Source organism: Syngnathus scovelli, chromosome 2, assembly GCF_024217435.2.
Source record: "Syngnathus scovelli strain Florida chromosome 2, RoL_Ssco_1.2, whole genome shotgun sequence".
NCBI lineage: Eukaryota > Metazoa > Chordata > Actinopteri > Syngnathiformes > Syngnathidae > Syngnathus > Syngnathus scovelli.
The window spans coordinates 27,220,780-27,236,369 of NC_090848.1; the positions used below are offsets into that span (position 1 = coordinate 27,220,780).

General features: G+C 48.6%; 1 protein-coding gene across 7 annotated transcripts in view; it reads right to left on the reverse strand.

The window, feature by feature from the left end:
- Positions 1-15,590, reverse strand: part of LOC125988674 (disco-interacting protein 2 homolog B-A) — a 128,920-nt gene that overhangs the window by 82,146 nt on the left and 31,184 nt on the right. For 6 of the 7 annotated variants that reach the window (XR_007488431.2, XM_049754157.2, XM_049754156.2 and 3 more), the window contains exon 2: positions 5,939-6,001. The exons of the other annotated variant lie outside the window; for it this stretch is intronic. Coding sequence is in view for 5 of the 6 variants with exons in the window: in XM_049754157.2 (XP_049610114.1) it covers positions 5,939-6,001 (63 nt within the window). In the remaining variant the exon portion in view is untranslated. The remainder of the gene's footprint in view (positions 1-5,938; positions 6,002-15,590) is intronic. 7 annotated transcript variants of the gene reach the window in all.

Genomic DNA, 15,590 nt, shown 5'->3' on the forward strand with positions numbered 1-15,590 from the left:
GCGTCCTTGCTGTCCTTGAAGTGGGTGGAGACCTTGCACGAAAACGCCTTTTTCGCTTCTTTGCTGCTTGCTACCTTCTGCTTTCAGCTACTGCTGCCGGCTAGCCCCCTGTTTCCGGGTGCGAAAAGAGGAGCCGAGTGCGTAAGTCTCCTCAGCCGTTACATAGCCTCTCCACCGTCAAGACTTCTGCATCCCTCCTTGTGGCCAAACATGGTAACTGGGTGCCTCATGGCTCCAGGCCAAATTGCAGGGGATCGACCGGGGGAGCAACAGTGGGCCCCTAGGCGTGACGTACATGTCCACCAGCGCGTGGATGTCCTGGCGCCCGCTAACCACTGTCCCGGCTATGGGTGAAATAGCACCCCCGCTGCCTTGTGGGTATCGTCTGGAACGAAAAGGCTAAGGGACCAAACCCTGACAGAAAACCCGCATTGTTCTGGCAACTCCTGCAGCCAACCTGATGCCAAATGTATCGGTTCACTGTTCATTTGGATGACAACAGGAAGGCCGAGAGGGGAGCCCTGATGCCTGGGAAACTCAAGGCTTCCAAAAAACTTGTCCAGGCTTCTTGTGCACTGGAGAGGAAACTTCATCTCCACTAACCAGTGGAGACACAACACGGGAGGTTAGCAGTTACCGGTTATAAGCCCTTTCTTATTGGCGTAGAGCAAACCCGGGCAAAATACGGCCCGCGGGCCATATCCGGCCCTTTGTGCGTCTCTGTCCGGCCCGAAATCATAAATTATATTTGATTACAACTTAATAAATAAAATAAAAAATCTGTGTCGTACATGCAATACAACTGTGCTGCTTTTATTTTGAAAGACGTCAGACTTCCGTGTAGCGTGCGTGCATGTGAGCTGTGCGTGTAGGTGAACAGCGCGAAGTAACACTGCCCTCAAAATGTGTGCTGACGCGAAGAAAAGAAAAGTTGACGAGTGCCGTGTTTTCAACAAGACATGGACTACCAAGTATTTCTTTACAGAACTGAAAGGTAAAGCCGTGTGCCTGGTTCGTGGCACACAGGTCGCTGTGTTTAAAGAATATAATTTGAGTCGCCACTACACGACCAAGCATGAGGAAAAATACAGAAATCTGTCTAATAAAGAGCGTGCAACAGAGGCTGATGCATTGCTAGCAAAACTGCAAGCCCAACAAGGACTTTTTATCAAACTTCACACCCACAGAGATGCAGCGGTCAGGACAAGTTTTGTCATTTCCCGCAAAATTGCCAGAAAAAGTAAGCCGTTTACTGACGGAGAGTTTATTAAGGAGTGCTTATTGGACTAGCCAGGGGCTACCTCTGACGATGGGAGAGATGTTTGGTCTCATTGGACAGTATCGCCCGCCTCAAGCTGGGCAGCCCCCAGCCAATAAGGTGCTTTCCCGCCACAGCCTGCCTGCTTCATTGGGTGCTTGGAGCTCAGGGATCTATCCTAACAAGTGAGCTGTAAACTTACGCACCAAGCAACACAAGGAAATTTCCGAAGATTCCAGCACTACGCCTGGGGTGCTGGAATGTCAGGACTATGACACCCGGGCTCAGTGACAACCTACAAGAAATTAGTGATGTCCGTAAAACTGCAGTTATAAACAACGAACTCCTGAAGCTCAGAATTGACATTTCGACCCTCCAGGAAACACGACTCCATGGATCTGGCTCACTCAAGAAAAAGGACTATACCTTCTTTTGGCAGGGGAAGCCCCCTGAGGAAACCAGGGAATACGGAGTAGGGTTCGCTGTCAGGAACACACTCCTGGGAGCAGTGGTACCACCCACAGGCAGCTCTGAGAGAATCCTGGCTCTCTGCCTCAATACATCCATGGGACCTGTCCACATAGTGAGTGTGTACGCTCCAACACTTAGCTCCCCCCAGGAAATAAAAGACAGGTTTTATGATGAACTTGAAGCGACATTCCCAGCCGTGAACAGCTCTACCTACTTGGTGACTTTAATGCTAGAGTCGGAGCCGATCGTGACTCCTGGCCATCCTGCTTGGGACACCATGGGATCGGTAAGCTGAACGAAAATGGGCAGCGACTTCTGGAGTTCTGCACATATCACCACCTCTGCATCAGCAACACATACTTCCAGACCAAACCCATTCGCAAAGTCTCTTGGAGACATCCACGCTCAGGTCACTGGCACCAGTTAGACCTGATCATAACACGCACTTCTGATCTCAGAGGCATCCTTCAAAAACGCAGTCTCCACAGTGCAGTCTGCGACACAGATCACTCCCTTGTGCTCTGTAGAGTCAAGCTACAGGCAAAAAACCTACACAGATCCAAACCAAAGGGAGCCCCACGTATCGACAGCAGCAAAACAACTGACCCAACCAAAGCTACAGCCTTCCTCTGTGCCTTAGAGGTCTCCCTCCACGGCCCACCCCTGTCCAGCTCCGCCCAGCGGTTCTGGGATGGCTTGAGGTATGCCATACACAGCACGGCCCTGTCGGTCTTTGGCAAAAAGCAGGGAAAGCCAAACGACTGGTTCAATGCCAATTTAACATCATTGGCACCAATCCTTGAAGAAAAACGCGTCGCACTCACAAATTACAAGCACACTCCAAACACCAAAACTCTACAGACCCTCCGATCTTCTAGGGGAAAACTCCAACAAGCCGCTACACGTTGTGCCAATGATTATTGGCTACAGCTCTGCAGCAACATTCAAGCAGCTGCTGACACAGGCAACATCAGACTCATGTTTGATGGCATCAAAAAGGCACTTGGACCATCACCCTGCAAAATTGTCCCGCTAAAATCAGCTTTGGGAGAAACCATCGTTGAACGCTCTAAGCAGCTTGACCGCTGGGTGGAACACTACTCAGAGCTCTATGCCAGGGACAACAGCGTCTCTGATGCAGCCCTCAGGCATGTAGGGCACCTACCTGTCATGGAAGAGCTCGACATGGAACCAACAACTGAGGAGCTAAGCAAAGCAATAAACAGCCTGCCCAGCGGAAAAGCTCCAGGCACCGATGGGATAACAGCCGGTCCTCAAGTGTGGGAAACCTGCTCTTCTGCATAGACTGCACAAGCTCTTATGCCTGTGCTGGAAAGAAGGTTCTGTCCCACAAGACATGAGAAATGCTAACATCGTCACCTTGTACAAAAACAAGGGAGACAGGAGTGACTGTAACAACTACCGTGGCATCTCCCTACTCAGCATTACCGGGAAGCTCTTTGCTCGAATTGTACTAAACAGACTCCAAGTCCTCGCAGAGAAGCTCTACCCAGAGTCACAGGCAGGGTTCAGAGCAGGAAGATCAACTCTGGATGTGATCTTCACCCTGAGACAGCTGCAGGAGAAGTGCAGAAAACAACACAAACCTCGCTACATGGCCTTCGTTGACCTTACCAAGGCTTTTGACCTGGTGAGCAGGAGCGGCCTTTTCCAACTGGTGGAACGGATAGGTTGCCCGCCAAAACTCCTCAGCATCCTCCAGTCCTTCCACACTGACATGAAAGGCACTGTCCAGTACGATGGGTGCACTTCTGAGTCCTTTAACATCCGCTGTGGTGTCAAACAGGGATGCGTGCTGGCACCCACTCTGTTTGGGATATTCTTCTCTCTCCTCCTGCGCCAAGCCTTCGGAACTTCAACTGAGGGAGTTTATTTACACACCAGGACAGACGGCAAACTATTCAACCTATCCCGACTGAGAGCAAAAACCAAGATCAGACCACTCACCATTAGGGACATGTTTGCTGATGATGCAGCATTGACAACACACACTAAGGAACACCTGCAGATTCTCCGAGCCATACTCCCAGAGTATGGCAGAACAGGAACCTCACCATCCATACAAAGGTGCAAGTGTACAGGGCCTGTGTCGTCAGTACACTCTTGTATGGCAGCGAAGCCTGGACTCTATGCACATCAAGAGAGAAGGCTAAACTCTTCCCATCTGCGTTGCCTGAGACACATACTGGGCATCACCTGGCGGGACAGGATCACAGACAGTGCAGTCCTGGAGAGTGCACAGCTCCCCACTATGCTCTCCCTGGTGAAGCAGCGGCGTCTCCGTTGGCTGGGCCATGTCTGTCGGATGGAAGACAGTCGTATGCCAAAGGACATCTTATATGCAGAGCTAAAATCAGGCCCATTGCTCCGCTACAAGGATGTCTGCAAACAAGACCTCAAATCCTTCAACATCAACCCAGCCACCTGGGAAGACGTCTCCCAGGATCGCTACAAATGGCAACAGGCTCTCCGAAACGGGCTGCAGACCTACGAAATCACCCTGGCTCAACATCGACAAACGAAAAGGAAGTTGAGGAAGCAGCAAGCCACGATGCCCCCACCTTCACCGGATCCGGCCCACACCTGTAACATCTGCGGCCGTGTCTTTCTCTCACGGATAGGACTCACCAGCCACAGCAGACGCTGTGCAAAGAACACCTAACCTCCAGACACAAGAAATCTATGGTCTTTCGAGACTGTGATGCCGATGATGAACTTCAAATCAAAGCACGGCTGAATAATATAGATAACATGGAGAATTCTTAACACATACTGTAAATATGTTTTTAGAACAGCTTTTATTATTATAACAATTTTAATAACAAGGTACAAGTGTACATACTGTAAATATGTTTTTAGAACTGTTTTATATTATAATGATTTTTCCATAAGGTATAACACTCTTAAATGTGTTTTTAGAACTCTTATTATTATAACAATTTTTTTTGTAAAAAGGCACAAGTGTACGCACTGCAATTGTGTGGGCACTCCCTGCCTTCTGCTGATGTGTGGGCAACTTTAGTGCCATAATTCCTCAATTCAAAAGTTTTATTTTGAATTGTATTTGTTTTTAAATTTGGGAAAAAAAATCCACGATGTAGTGAAACTGCGATAAACGAACCGCGATGTAGCGAGGGATTACTGTAATTTGAACTGCAACTGACGACGAGTCCGACGTCAGCGGCACACACGCGGCGTTGTTTACACAAAGGACGAAGAATTCGATCAATGGATTTAATGATTTGGAGTGACACAGATGGTTTGATAAAGGTGTTATTTATGTTATCGTTATTTGGTTAACTGTTCATATTACGTCAGGCTCGTTCTCAGCTCCTCGTTGGTGTTTATGTCACGTTAGCATACCGTATCGTTTAGCCTGTTGTTGCTGGTTCATGTCTGTTCTTGGTGTTGAATTTTGTCAAATAAATTTCCCCCAAAATGCGACTTCTACTCCGGAGCGACTTTTAGTTCGATTAATACGGTACCTTATTATTGAGGACTGGTCTAAAGAGATGTTATTATAACATATATAATTGAGTCATGTACGTGTTCTTAATATTGCAATAAAATCAATATATTTTGCCTGGAGGTTTTCAACACCTAAAAATATAAATGTTTTTTAACTTTTTTTAAGCTGAACTGAAGTTTGAATGGAACCGTCACTTAAAAACCGGAACTCGAACGGAACCGTGGGTATGGTGAACTGTTACACCCCTAAAATACAAAAAAATGCCACAGGATACCAAGAGCACCCTTAAATACTTTCCCTACCAATAAAACCTCTGAACATAAAATGTTGTGTTTTTAGATAACTGGAAAGTAGGTTGGTTTTCTGGGGAATGCAAGATTCCTTGGGGATATGACCTTTACTCAGGAAGGGGTAAACAGGATCTTCTTTTGTAAATAGTTCCTAGAACCTCCAACTTTAATTTGTATGGTGAACTGAGTCAGTTGAGGTTGTCAAAAATAGCCCATTTGAGATCAAATTGGGTCGACGTGGCCCCTGAAATAAAATTATTTTAGGAGCTCAAGTCAGGAAGATTAACATAAACCCATTGCAATTCTAATTCTAGTATTACAGTATTCTTATTCGAGTATTACAGATGATGGTGGCAAACTAGGTCAAAAGTCACACTGGATACTGACGAAAACGAAAACGATGTTGGCCTAAGAGTTGATGGGTCTTACTTGGCAAATAGGAAGCCAGCAGCTTGGCTCTCTTCTTCTCAAAACCTTTCTGTGTGATGTCACCTAGGAGAGAAAACAGATACACCAAATTGTTAAATCTGTTTCTCCATTGCTGCACAAAATTCAATGTAGAAGCACACACTTGTGTGCACACCCATTTGATCTCAACACACTCCTGGAGGTTCCTTAGTTTAAAGGTTAGGCGATATTCACGAAGTGCATCAATGATGTGACTTGCTCGAAATCCGTCGTCACTCGCGCGAACTGGAAGCCGTGGCTGACGGGGGCTGTCCTCAGACTGCTGAGGGCCAGGGACAAGGCTTTCAGAGCGGGGGATTAGGCTGGCTTGAGGACAGCGAGGGCCGACCTGTCCCGAGGCATCAAAGAAGCGAAGAAGGCGTTCTCGTGCAAGGTCTCCACCCACTTCAAGGACATCAAGGAGGCACGTAGCCTTTGGCGGGGCATTCAGACCATCACGGACTACAAGCCCGCGCCGAGGAGCTGTGAGGGCGACGTCCGTCTGCTGAACGATCTGAACCGCTTCTTTGCTCGCTTCAACGCCCAGAACAGCACTTGCCCGCTGAAGACCACTCCCCCCCCCACACAAGCAGCCCCTGCGCCTCTTTGCCGACGGTGTGAGGAGGGCGCTTGCCGCTATTGACACCCGTAAGGCGGCGGGCCCTGACAACATCCCGGGTCGAGCGCTGAAGGACTGCGCTGGGGAGCTGTCGGGTGTCTTCACGGACATCTTTAACGTTTCCCTGCAGCAGGCCATCGTCCCCTCGTGTTTCAAGGCTGCCACCATCGTTCCTGTGCCGAAGAAACCTGCACCGTCCTGCTTCAATGACTACCGCCCTGTGGCACTGACGCCCATCATCATGAAGTGCTTTGAGCGGCTGGTCATGGAGCACATCAAGTCCGTTCTCCCCCCCACCATTGACCCTTTCCAGTTTGCGTACCGTGCCAAGCGGTCCTCTGAGGATGCCATCTGCTCTGCCCTCCACTCGGCCCTCACCCACCTGGAGAGAAAGGACTCATATGTGAGGTTGCTGTTTGCGGACTTCAGCTCTGCCTTCAACACCATTGTGCCGCAGCGACTCATCTCCAAACTCGACGAGCTGGGCCTCAGTACCTCCCTCTGCAACTGGCTACTGGACTTCCTCTGTCAGAGGCCTCAGGTGGTGCGTGTTGGCGACAAAATCTCCGCCAGCATCACGCTGAGCACGGGGGCCCCCCAGGGCTGCGTGCTCAGTCCATTGCTCTTCACCCTGCTGACGCATGACTGCTCTGCGACCTACAGCGACAACCGCATAGTGAAGTTTGCTGACGACACGACTCTGGTGGGTCTCATCACGAAGGGCGACGAGACTCGGTACAGGTCGGAAGTTGACCTTCTGACCACGTGGTGCAGGGACAACAACCTCCTGCTGAACGTCAATAAGACCAAGGAAATCATTGTTGACTTCCGGAAGGGTCACACAACACACCTGCCGCTGATCATCGACGGTGCTGTGGTGGAGAGGGTGAGCTGCACCAAGTTCCTGGGGGTGCACATCAGTGAGGACCTCTCCTGGTCCGCAAACACCTCGTCACTGGCAAAGAAAGCTCAGCGCCGCCTGTACTTCCTGCGGAAGCTCAGGCGTGCATGTGCTCCTCAGGCAGTCCTGTCTACATTCTACCGTGGCACCATTGAGAGCGTCCTCACCAGTTGCATCGCTGTTTGGGGTGGTAACTGCACTGAACAGAACTTGAAGGCCCTGCAGCGCATAGTGAATACGGCTAGTAAGATTATTGGTGCTCCGCTCCCCTCCCTGAAGGACATTTACACCTCCCATTTCTCCCGCAAGGCAACCTCGATTGCCAGAGATGTGAGTCACCCCCTTCTGCGTAGCGTGCGGCACTGTTGCGCTATTTTCGGGAATGTCTGCTGTACGCGCACTTGCTCCTTTTTTTTCTGCTCTTCTTATTTATTTATTTATTTATTTATTGTTGTGTTATTATTCATTATTTATTCAGCACGCTTTTGTTGTACTTGTTTACTTGTTTGTCTGTTGTGTGCCATGTCTTGTCACCGTGGGATAGGGGGGAACGAAATTTCGTTTTTTTTGTGTGTCTTTGGCATGTGGAGAAATTGACAATAAAGCTGACTTTGACTTTAACTTTTGACTTTGATATGGGCAAAATTACATATCTGCCACTGATATATATTTTCTATTGCTACAACACGTATTTATTTGCGTACTTGAATGTGCGTCTTAACTGCATCATTGTGTATGTTTTTGACACATTTGCCCACGCATTTGCGGATTGACACATTGCGTAGGTTTAGTGCTAAACTCCGCCGCACAGGGCACAGTATTTTGAACCCGCCGATTTAGACCGGATTATTGCAAAAAATAAAAGTTGGTCACTCTTCCCTCCACAGTGGGCAATTTAATGTGTGAACAGAGCCAACCAGGCTTACTATTAAATATGCTGCATTATTTTAATCCATAAAGAGATAGTGTCAGTCAGACAAGGAACATAACACTGCTACAGAAATACAGAGCTGCCAACCTGATGAAATTCACTCCCAGAACAATTTGTCTAAATATGCATATTTTTTAGCTTTTGTCAGGAATAATTACCACAGTATATTTTGCAATTTTATAAACAGTAGAACCTCAGATCTTAACGGTAATTTGTACCAGAAGGGGTGTTGAGAAGGAAAACCGTTGAGTTTCAAAGCAATTTATCCCATGAGAAATAACTGAAAACCCAATACAGTGATCCTTCGTTTTTGCAGGAGATGCGATCCAGAACTACCCGCGAGAAATTAAGTAGTGAAGTAGAAATGTTATATTCATTATATAAAAATGTAATACCACAGTGTTGAAATTTTTAACACGTAGTGTTTGTTGTTGGCTGCTAGAGGGCATGTTATTTATAAGTATGGTTTACCCTGCAAAGCAATGCTATGTGTCCATCTTCATAATCGCCACACTACACTAACCCAGGGGACATCATGCATAACAAAAACAAAGTGAGTCACGGTTGTGCATGAATCTCCTGTTGCATTGTGCTCTAGTATACAATATTAAAGTTTTTTAAACCCTCCCCAATACTTTAACGCTACATAAACATTTCCCATTCCCTTAATATCCATTCCCACACTGCACGGTAATAGCTGTGGAACACTTGCAGATTTTCAAAACCGATTTTCTCAAAAACGTCTTTTAATTCTCTCGGTACTCCAAACTTTGTCAATTTTGCTCAGATTAACATGAACCATACATTCTATTCGCACTTTTAATTTTAAGATACACAAACCTGGTTTTGTAATATATACACATACAGTGGAGCCTCGGTTTTCGAACGTCCCGGTTCTCGAAAAATCGGTATTCGAACAAAAAATTCGAGATTTTTTGCTTCGGATGTCGGACGAAATTCGGTAGTCGAACCTCGTTCGTTATTACGTTCTCGTTGACGAGACAGCACAGGAAGCATACCAGAGGTGGGTGGATGATGAAGAAGATGACGAAGATGTGCATATAACCAGAGCTAAAGAAGCACTGAAACAGGGTCTCACCTTGCTGAATGTGTGGCATAAGTTGAAGCAAGTGGTAAGCCCAAACAGATACGTGCGAGTTTTGAGAGCAGTTACCGAGGACAAGGACACTACTTTTGTGAAGCTGGGTGCGGAGGCAACTCTGGCATGAATCGAAGAATCCATAAAGAAATGGGACAGAGTAACAAAACACTACATGGAGAGACAAAAGCCGAATCCATCAGGCAGCACTCGCGCTCGCACGGAGGAGACACAAGCAGGGCGGAAACCACCACCACGGCCAATTTATGGGAGGGGGCAAAAATCTAATGATAATCAGAGACAAAACACCCAGGATAAGCCCAAACCACTATATAGTAAAGTGAATTCAACTGGTTATGTGGCGAAAGACGTGTATGACAAGATGTCACCAGAAGAAAGGAAGGCCCTGGCAGAGGCTCGCAAGGTTGCGGCCCCTGCTGGGCCCAGAAAATAAGTGAAAAAAAGGCGCGGGTCACCCTGACGGGCGTGTACAGAGAAGGAGACAATCTCTACGCTGATATCGAAGGAGCTCCCTATTTGGTGGATACCGGAGCTGAGGTGTCGATGACCCGCAAAGCCTTGAAAGTATTAGTACACCTAACTGTTATGGTGGCAGATGGATCAGTGACCAGTATGCCGATTGGAGTTTGGAAAAGAATTGTTTGGGTCAAAGGGCCCCACAATTTACTGACATTGAGAGACGCAGAGGATCTGAAAAAACCAGCACATCAGCGTCAGCCAGTAAACGCAAGATTGGAAAAAATCAAAGCAAAATGTTGCCGTTTTCATTACTTTATTTGGATGTATGCTTTCACCGATTCTTCAAGATGATATATTTGGTCAGAATATTTGCCGTTTGATGTGATCTCACAAGATAAACATCTTTCATTAATCTGACCTGCAGGCACTGAAGTGATGGAGACTGTTATTCATACTAACAGTGTCATATTTTATGAGAATCACTGATAGCAGTTTTTCAGGGATTTTTTTTTTTTTAATGCTGTTAATAAATGCATTTGTTTTCAAAAAACTTTTTAACCTACTAAAGGCCAAAACCTTTTATGCAATGACCTTTACAGGTCGTTTATATTACTTCACACAAACACTACATCATCTGCTCCTGGTTCGGCCCCCCGGTCAAAATTTAGTACCCAATTCGGCCCGCAAGTCAAAAAGTTTGCCCACCCCTGGTCTAGTCAAAACCTGGTTGGGAAAAAATGCAAACGGGAAAGAGTGGAGTACTAAACTACTTGATTTGGTTGCAGACCTGAACGGGAGGAGTAGGAGCAGCTGACCCTCCCCATCCGAAGAACTCAACCAACGACTCTTTGTGTCACAGGAAGTGGGCAGAACCCAAGACGGCTCGTCCCAGAATAAAGAGAAGTGTCGGTTCAGCGTTGGACAGAAGGTGTGGATCAAGTCGAGGGACCTGAACAGCAACACGGCAGTGAAGGCCAAGTACGACTGCTCGGACATCGTTAGTGAAGTTTTGGATAAAAACACAGTACGACTGAAGAAGAAAGGCATCCAAGGAGTTGAACAACTGAAGCCGTTATCGGCTGACCCAATTCAAGCCAAGAAGTAATTCAAATAACATATGGCAACGGACTACAGAACAATCCCGGCCTTTGTGCGCATGGCCGCACACAAAGGTGCGGTCATCATAAGAAGAACACCGAATGGGATTCAGACCGGAAGGGCCCTAAATCTAGTGAGATTGGCCAAGCGGGGTTGCACACCCGGTGGACCAGAACATTTTCGCTGGACATGGGTCGACGAAGCTTGTGTCATTTTTTGACACCCAACCTGTTGCCTACTGTGTGGTCGGGAGTAGGCTTCATGATGCCACCTGTACTGACCACCGATGTAAGGGACCTGGAATTTGCCCAAAGGAATGAGGACAAGCTTCCAGTCAAAGTACTAGATGCCATGGTGTGCCACCAGTGTCGAATTACCATTTTGACAAGAATGGTGTTCTTTTCACAATGGGAGACCGGACCAACTACGGATGTATGGGCTCAACAAATTGCCTCGTGCACGTGTGTTTGGGACGGCGGTGAGCTGAAATATTGCCCCATGTGTTTAGATCGCATGTCAAGAGGAAAATTATTGAAAGTCGGAGAAGCAGAGGGATGGCAAATCACCAGGGCAATGACCCCCCTGGCGACCCTCTATCCAGTGTTGGGAGGAGCATCTTGGCCGGCATATGATAATAATCAGGCCATGAAGAACCTTTATGTGGCCTTGGGCCATTGTTGGCCCTGGCCGAGGCCAGACGGCCGGCCTGCCCCCGACAGTTATACAGGCCGATGCAATGGCCTTGTTTGCTTGTGCGTCGGTCCTTCCGGTAGTGGGGAAAGCAGCCGTGGGAGACCTGCTTGAGGGACATTGGAGGCCCATGACTTGGGCTCGGGCTATAGCCCAGTTGGTGGCGTACAAGGACGCACCATTGGTCAAAGTGGCGGCAGCCTCTACAGAAACAAGCCCGACCGTGAGCAACATGTACTGCTACCGAAGTATTTTGGACATGAGTAACAAAGACTTCCAGTATGTGACAAAAAAGGGAATATACTGTTTTGCCCCTGGAAATAAGGTCGGATCAGTCCTTTTGGTGAAGGAGGGTGAAGCAGCACTGGTACGGATTACAGTGAAGATGGCAATCATTCCCTACGAAGGAATATATTCACTGGGAATCAAATTGGAGGCCAAAAGGCTTAGCCAATTTGTAGCCATAAGAAACACCGGGTCCCAGGTACGGGCTATTCTTAGTGAACAAATACGAGCAAGAAAGGAGCAAGACACAGTAGCGGCGATGGAACCTCAAGAAAAGGCCAAGGAGACATATGACCTTGACCAGTCGGAAGCAAGAGAATGGGAAAAAGGTCCCAGCCAGGAGTTGGCACAGGGATGTCCAGCTGTAGGGAGCCTGCTCCGGTCATTGTTGACGGAGGGAAACGATGTTGGAAAACGCGGCACGGGAGTGATAGATTTAACTACTTCTCTCCCGCCAGAAGCAGGAGTCCAAGTGGAAAGTTTAACCACTTCTCTCCCGCCAGAAGCAGGAGTCCGAGTGGAAAGTTTAACCACTTCTCTCCCGCCAGAAGCAGGAGTCCAAGTGGAAAGGTTAACCACTTCTCTCCCCCCGGAGACAGGAGTCCAGGAGGAAAATCTCACCACCTCTCTCTCCCCAGAAGCGGGAGTCCAAAAGAGAAACTTATCATCATGTCCAAATGCAGAGGGCGGTGGCGTAAGTGACCGACCCGGGAAGATTTTACAGGACTGGACCCCTTTTAAATGGACGAAGTTGTATCCGGCAAATTGCCCTACTCCTGGATGCGACGGGAGCGGTAGCACCCGACCAGGGGCGACTTACCACCGCTCATTTAGAGCTTGTCCGGTATACGTGGGGAGCCTCGAGGTGTGTCCCACGCCGGGATGTGATGGAAAAGGAAACACCAGATGGGGTCCGGAGCGTCACCGCACCCTCAAGACATGTCCAGTGCTGGCAGAAATGAAGCGCAGAGCCTACGAAACCAGGAAACAAGCCGGTAGCCAAGAGAGCAACATGTCGGAAGATGCGGTAGACACCAGGCCCGAGGAACCAGGGCCGTCCACATCCGATAGGCCGCTAGGAACGTTGGCTCAAGCGGCCTCCTACTATACATTGTGGTCTAAAAAGCCAGCACTTCAAAAGGAAGAAAGAGGACGTGCCGCAGTGGAGGAGTTGGCTGGGCTGTGGAATCGGCCAGATTCCCACGAGGGAGACGACTGAAAAAAATAAAAGAGAAGAATGTGTACATATGTGTATATATAAATGAGTATACATGTATTTGTGTATGTATACATGTGTATATAGAAGTATGATAACAATGTATTGTTGATGGACTGTACATAACCAATAACAGAAAGAAAACCAGACGGGGAGAGCAGAAGGAGTGACCCAGCCAAGGAGGTGAACGTTTTCTTTGGCACGAGGGAGGAGCCAGGGAAGGAGGAGGGGCTGGAAGACTTCCTATAAAGCCAGGAGAGAAGGACCAGATCTTCGTTCAGCCCTGAGGAGTGACCAACCATGAACTTCCCGCGCGGAGCCAAGAGAAGGAGAACAATGAGCCTGGAGAGTGGGGGGTCACCAATGACCCTCTCAGGCTACGCGGATGATCCCGCTGGCTGCGACCCAGCGGAACCGATGGTTGGGCTTAGCCCCGGAACCGGGGCTGCCACAGGCAACGATGGGAAGAGCTGGAGGAATCTGGCTTTTATGGAAGAGGAGCAAGAGATTTATGCAAACCAGGAATGGATAGCTCTGGAACCAATCTACGCGAACGCAGTTCCCGTGAGCAGAAATCCAGGGCCAAACTTTGAAAGTCGAGGAGCGACTTTATTTGCGGACGGCGGGTATGAGATTCCCAGCACTTCGCCTTTCTACGACGAACCACCGAATCTACCCGACAACCCTCCAATGGATTGGAGCACAATTGAATGGAGACCGTCTATTTTTCCTCAGCCGGCTATACCATGGAAGCAGAACCTGGTGATGGATTGGCTGGCGGCTATCATGATTTCAGCCATTTTGACAGGCATCCTGCTCAGCTTCAGACTTTGGAAGAGCGCGGCCCTCTATGACCCGATGGAGATGATCAATATCGAATACGATGGAACAAAGCTCTTCAATCAAATCTGTTGGGCAGTGGATTTTGGAAGCGTCACCGTGAAATGGAATGAATCCATAGCACCTGACATCTCTACCAGACAATATTGGACATCGGTGCTGCGACGACGAGAAAGGATGACCGCTTTGCCACTGGAACCAGGGGCAATTCTGCGCACAGGGGAAGAGGAGGAAAGACGGTACAATACAAAAAGGGAAATAGTGAGTGAAATAACTCACTTCCCCGACCATTTATCAGAAATCAGAAATCAGAAAACCTTTATTGTCATTCTACATAGTACAATGAAATTGGAGACCTCCATCCAGTGCATGAGGTAGATACGAGTAACATAGTCAAGTAATCGACTAGTAGAAAAGTAGATGAATAATCAGAAACAGTAGTGTGGACAAAGTGCAGTAGTAGTGCAGGAGGAAAGTGTCATCAGTGTCGGCTGGAGTTGAGGGCGGCTATGGCTTGGGGAAAGAAACTGTTTTTAAGTCTGTTTGTCCTGGTCTTCATTTGCCTGTAGCGTCTTCCAGAGGGCAACAGGTCAAACAGGGCGGAGCCAGGGTGGGAGCTGTCCGCTGAGATGGCCTTAGCCCTGCTGAGGCAGCGGGTAGTGTAGATGTTCGTAAGGGAGGGGAGAGGGCGGCCGATGATCCTCTGGGCTGCCTTCACCACTCTCTGCAGCTTCTCCCTGTCAGCGGCGGTGGAGCTGCCGAACCATACTACGATGCAGTAGGTCAGTAGACTCTCGATGGAAGATCGGTAGAAGGTCAGCAACAGGTCGGTGTTGAGGTTGTACCTCCTGAGGACTCTCAGGAAGTGTAACCGCTGCTGAGCCTTCTTGACGATGGTGGTGATGTTCTCTGACCAGGAGATCCGGTCAGAGATGTGGACGCCCAGGTACTTGGTGCTGTGGACCCTCTCCACCTGCTCGCCATTGATGAAGAGGGGAGTTGGCTCAGGGCTGTGTCTTCTGAAGTCTATGATGAGCTCGTTGGTCTTCTTAGTGTTCAGAGCGAGATTGTTCTCAGAGCATCAGTCGACCAGCTCCAGGACCTCCTCTCTGTAGGCTAGCTCATCGCCATTGGAGATGAGACCGACCACAGTGGTATCGTCGGCGAACTTGACAATCCGGTTGTGGTTGTGAGCCGGTCTGCAATCATGAGTGTAGAGGCAGAAGAGGAGGGGGCTCAACACACAGCCCTGTGGGGAGCCGATGCTCAGCGTACGGGTGGAGGAGAGGCGGGAGCCAACTCTCACAGCCTGGAGTCGGTTGGTCAGAAAGTCATTAATCCAGGCACATGTGAGAGAGGGGAGTCCGAGAGTGTCCAGCTTTGTGGTGAGTCTGTCCGGGAGGATGGTGTTGAATGCCGAACTGTAATCCACAAAGAGCATCCGGACATAGCTCTGCTGCTGCTTTAGGTGGTTC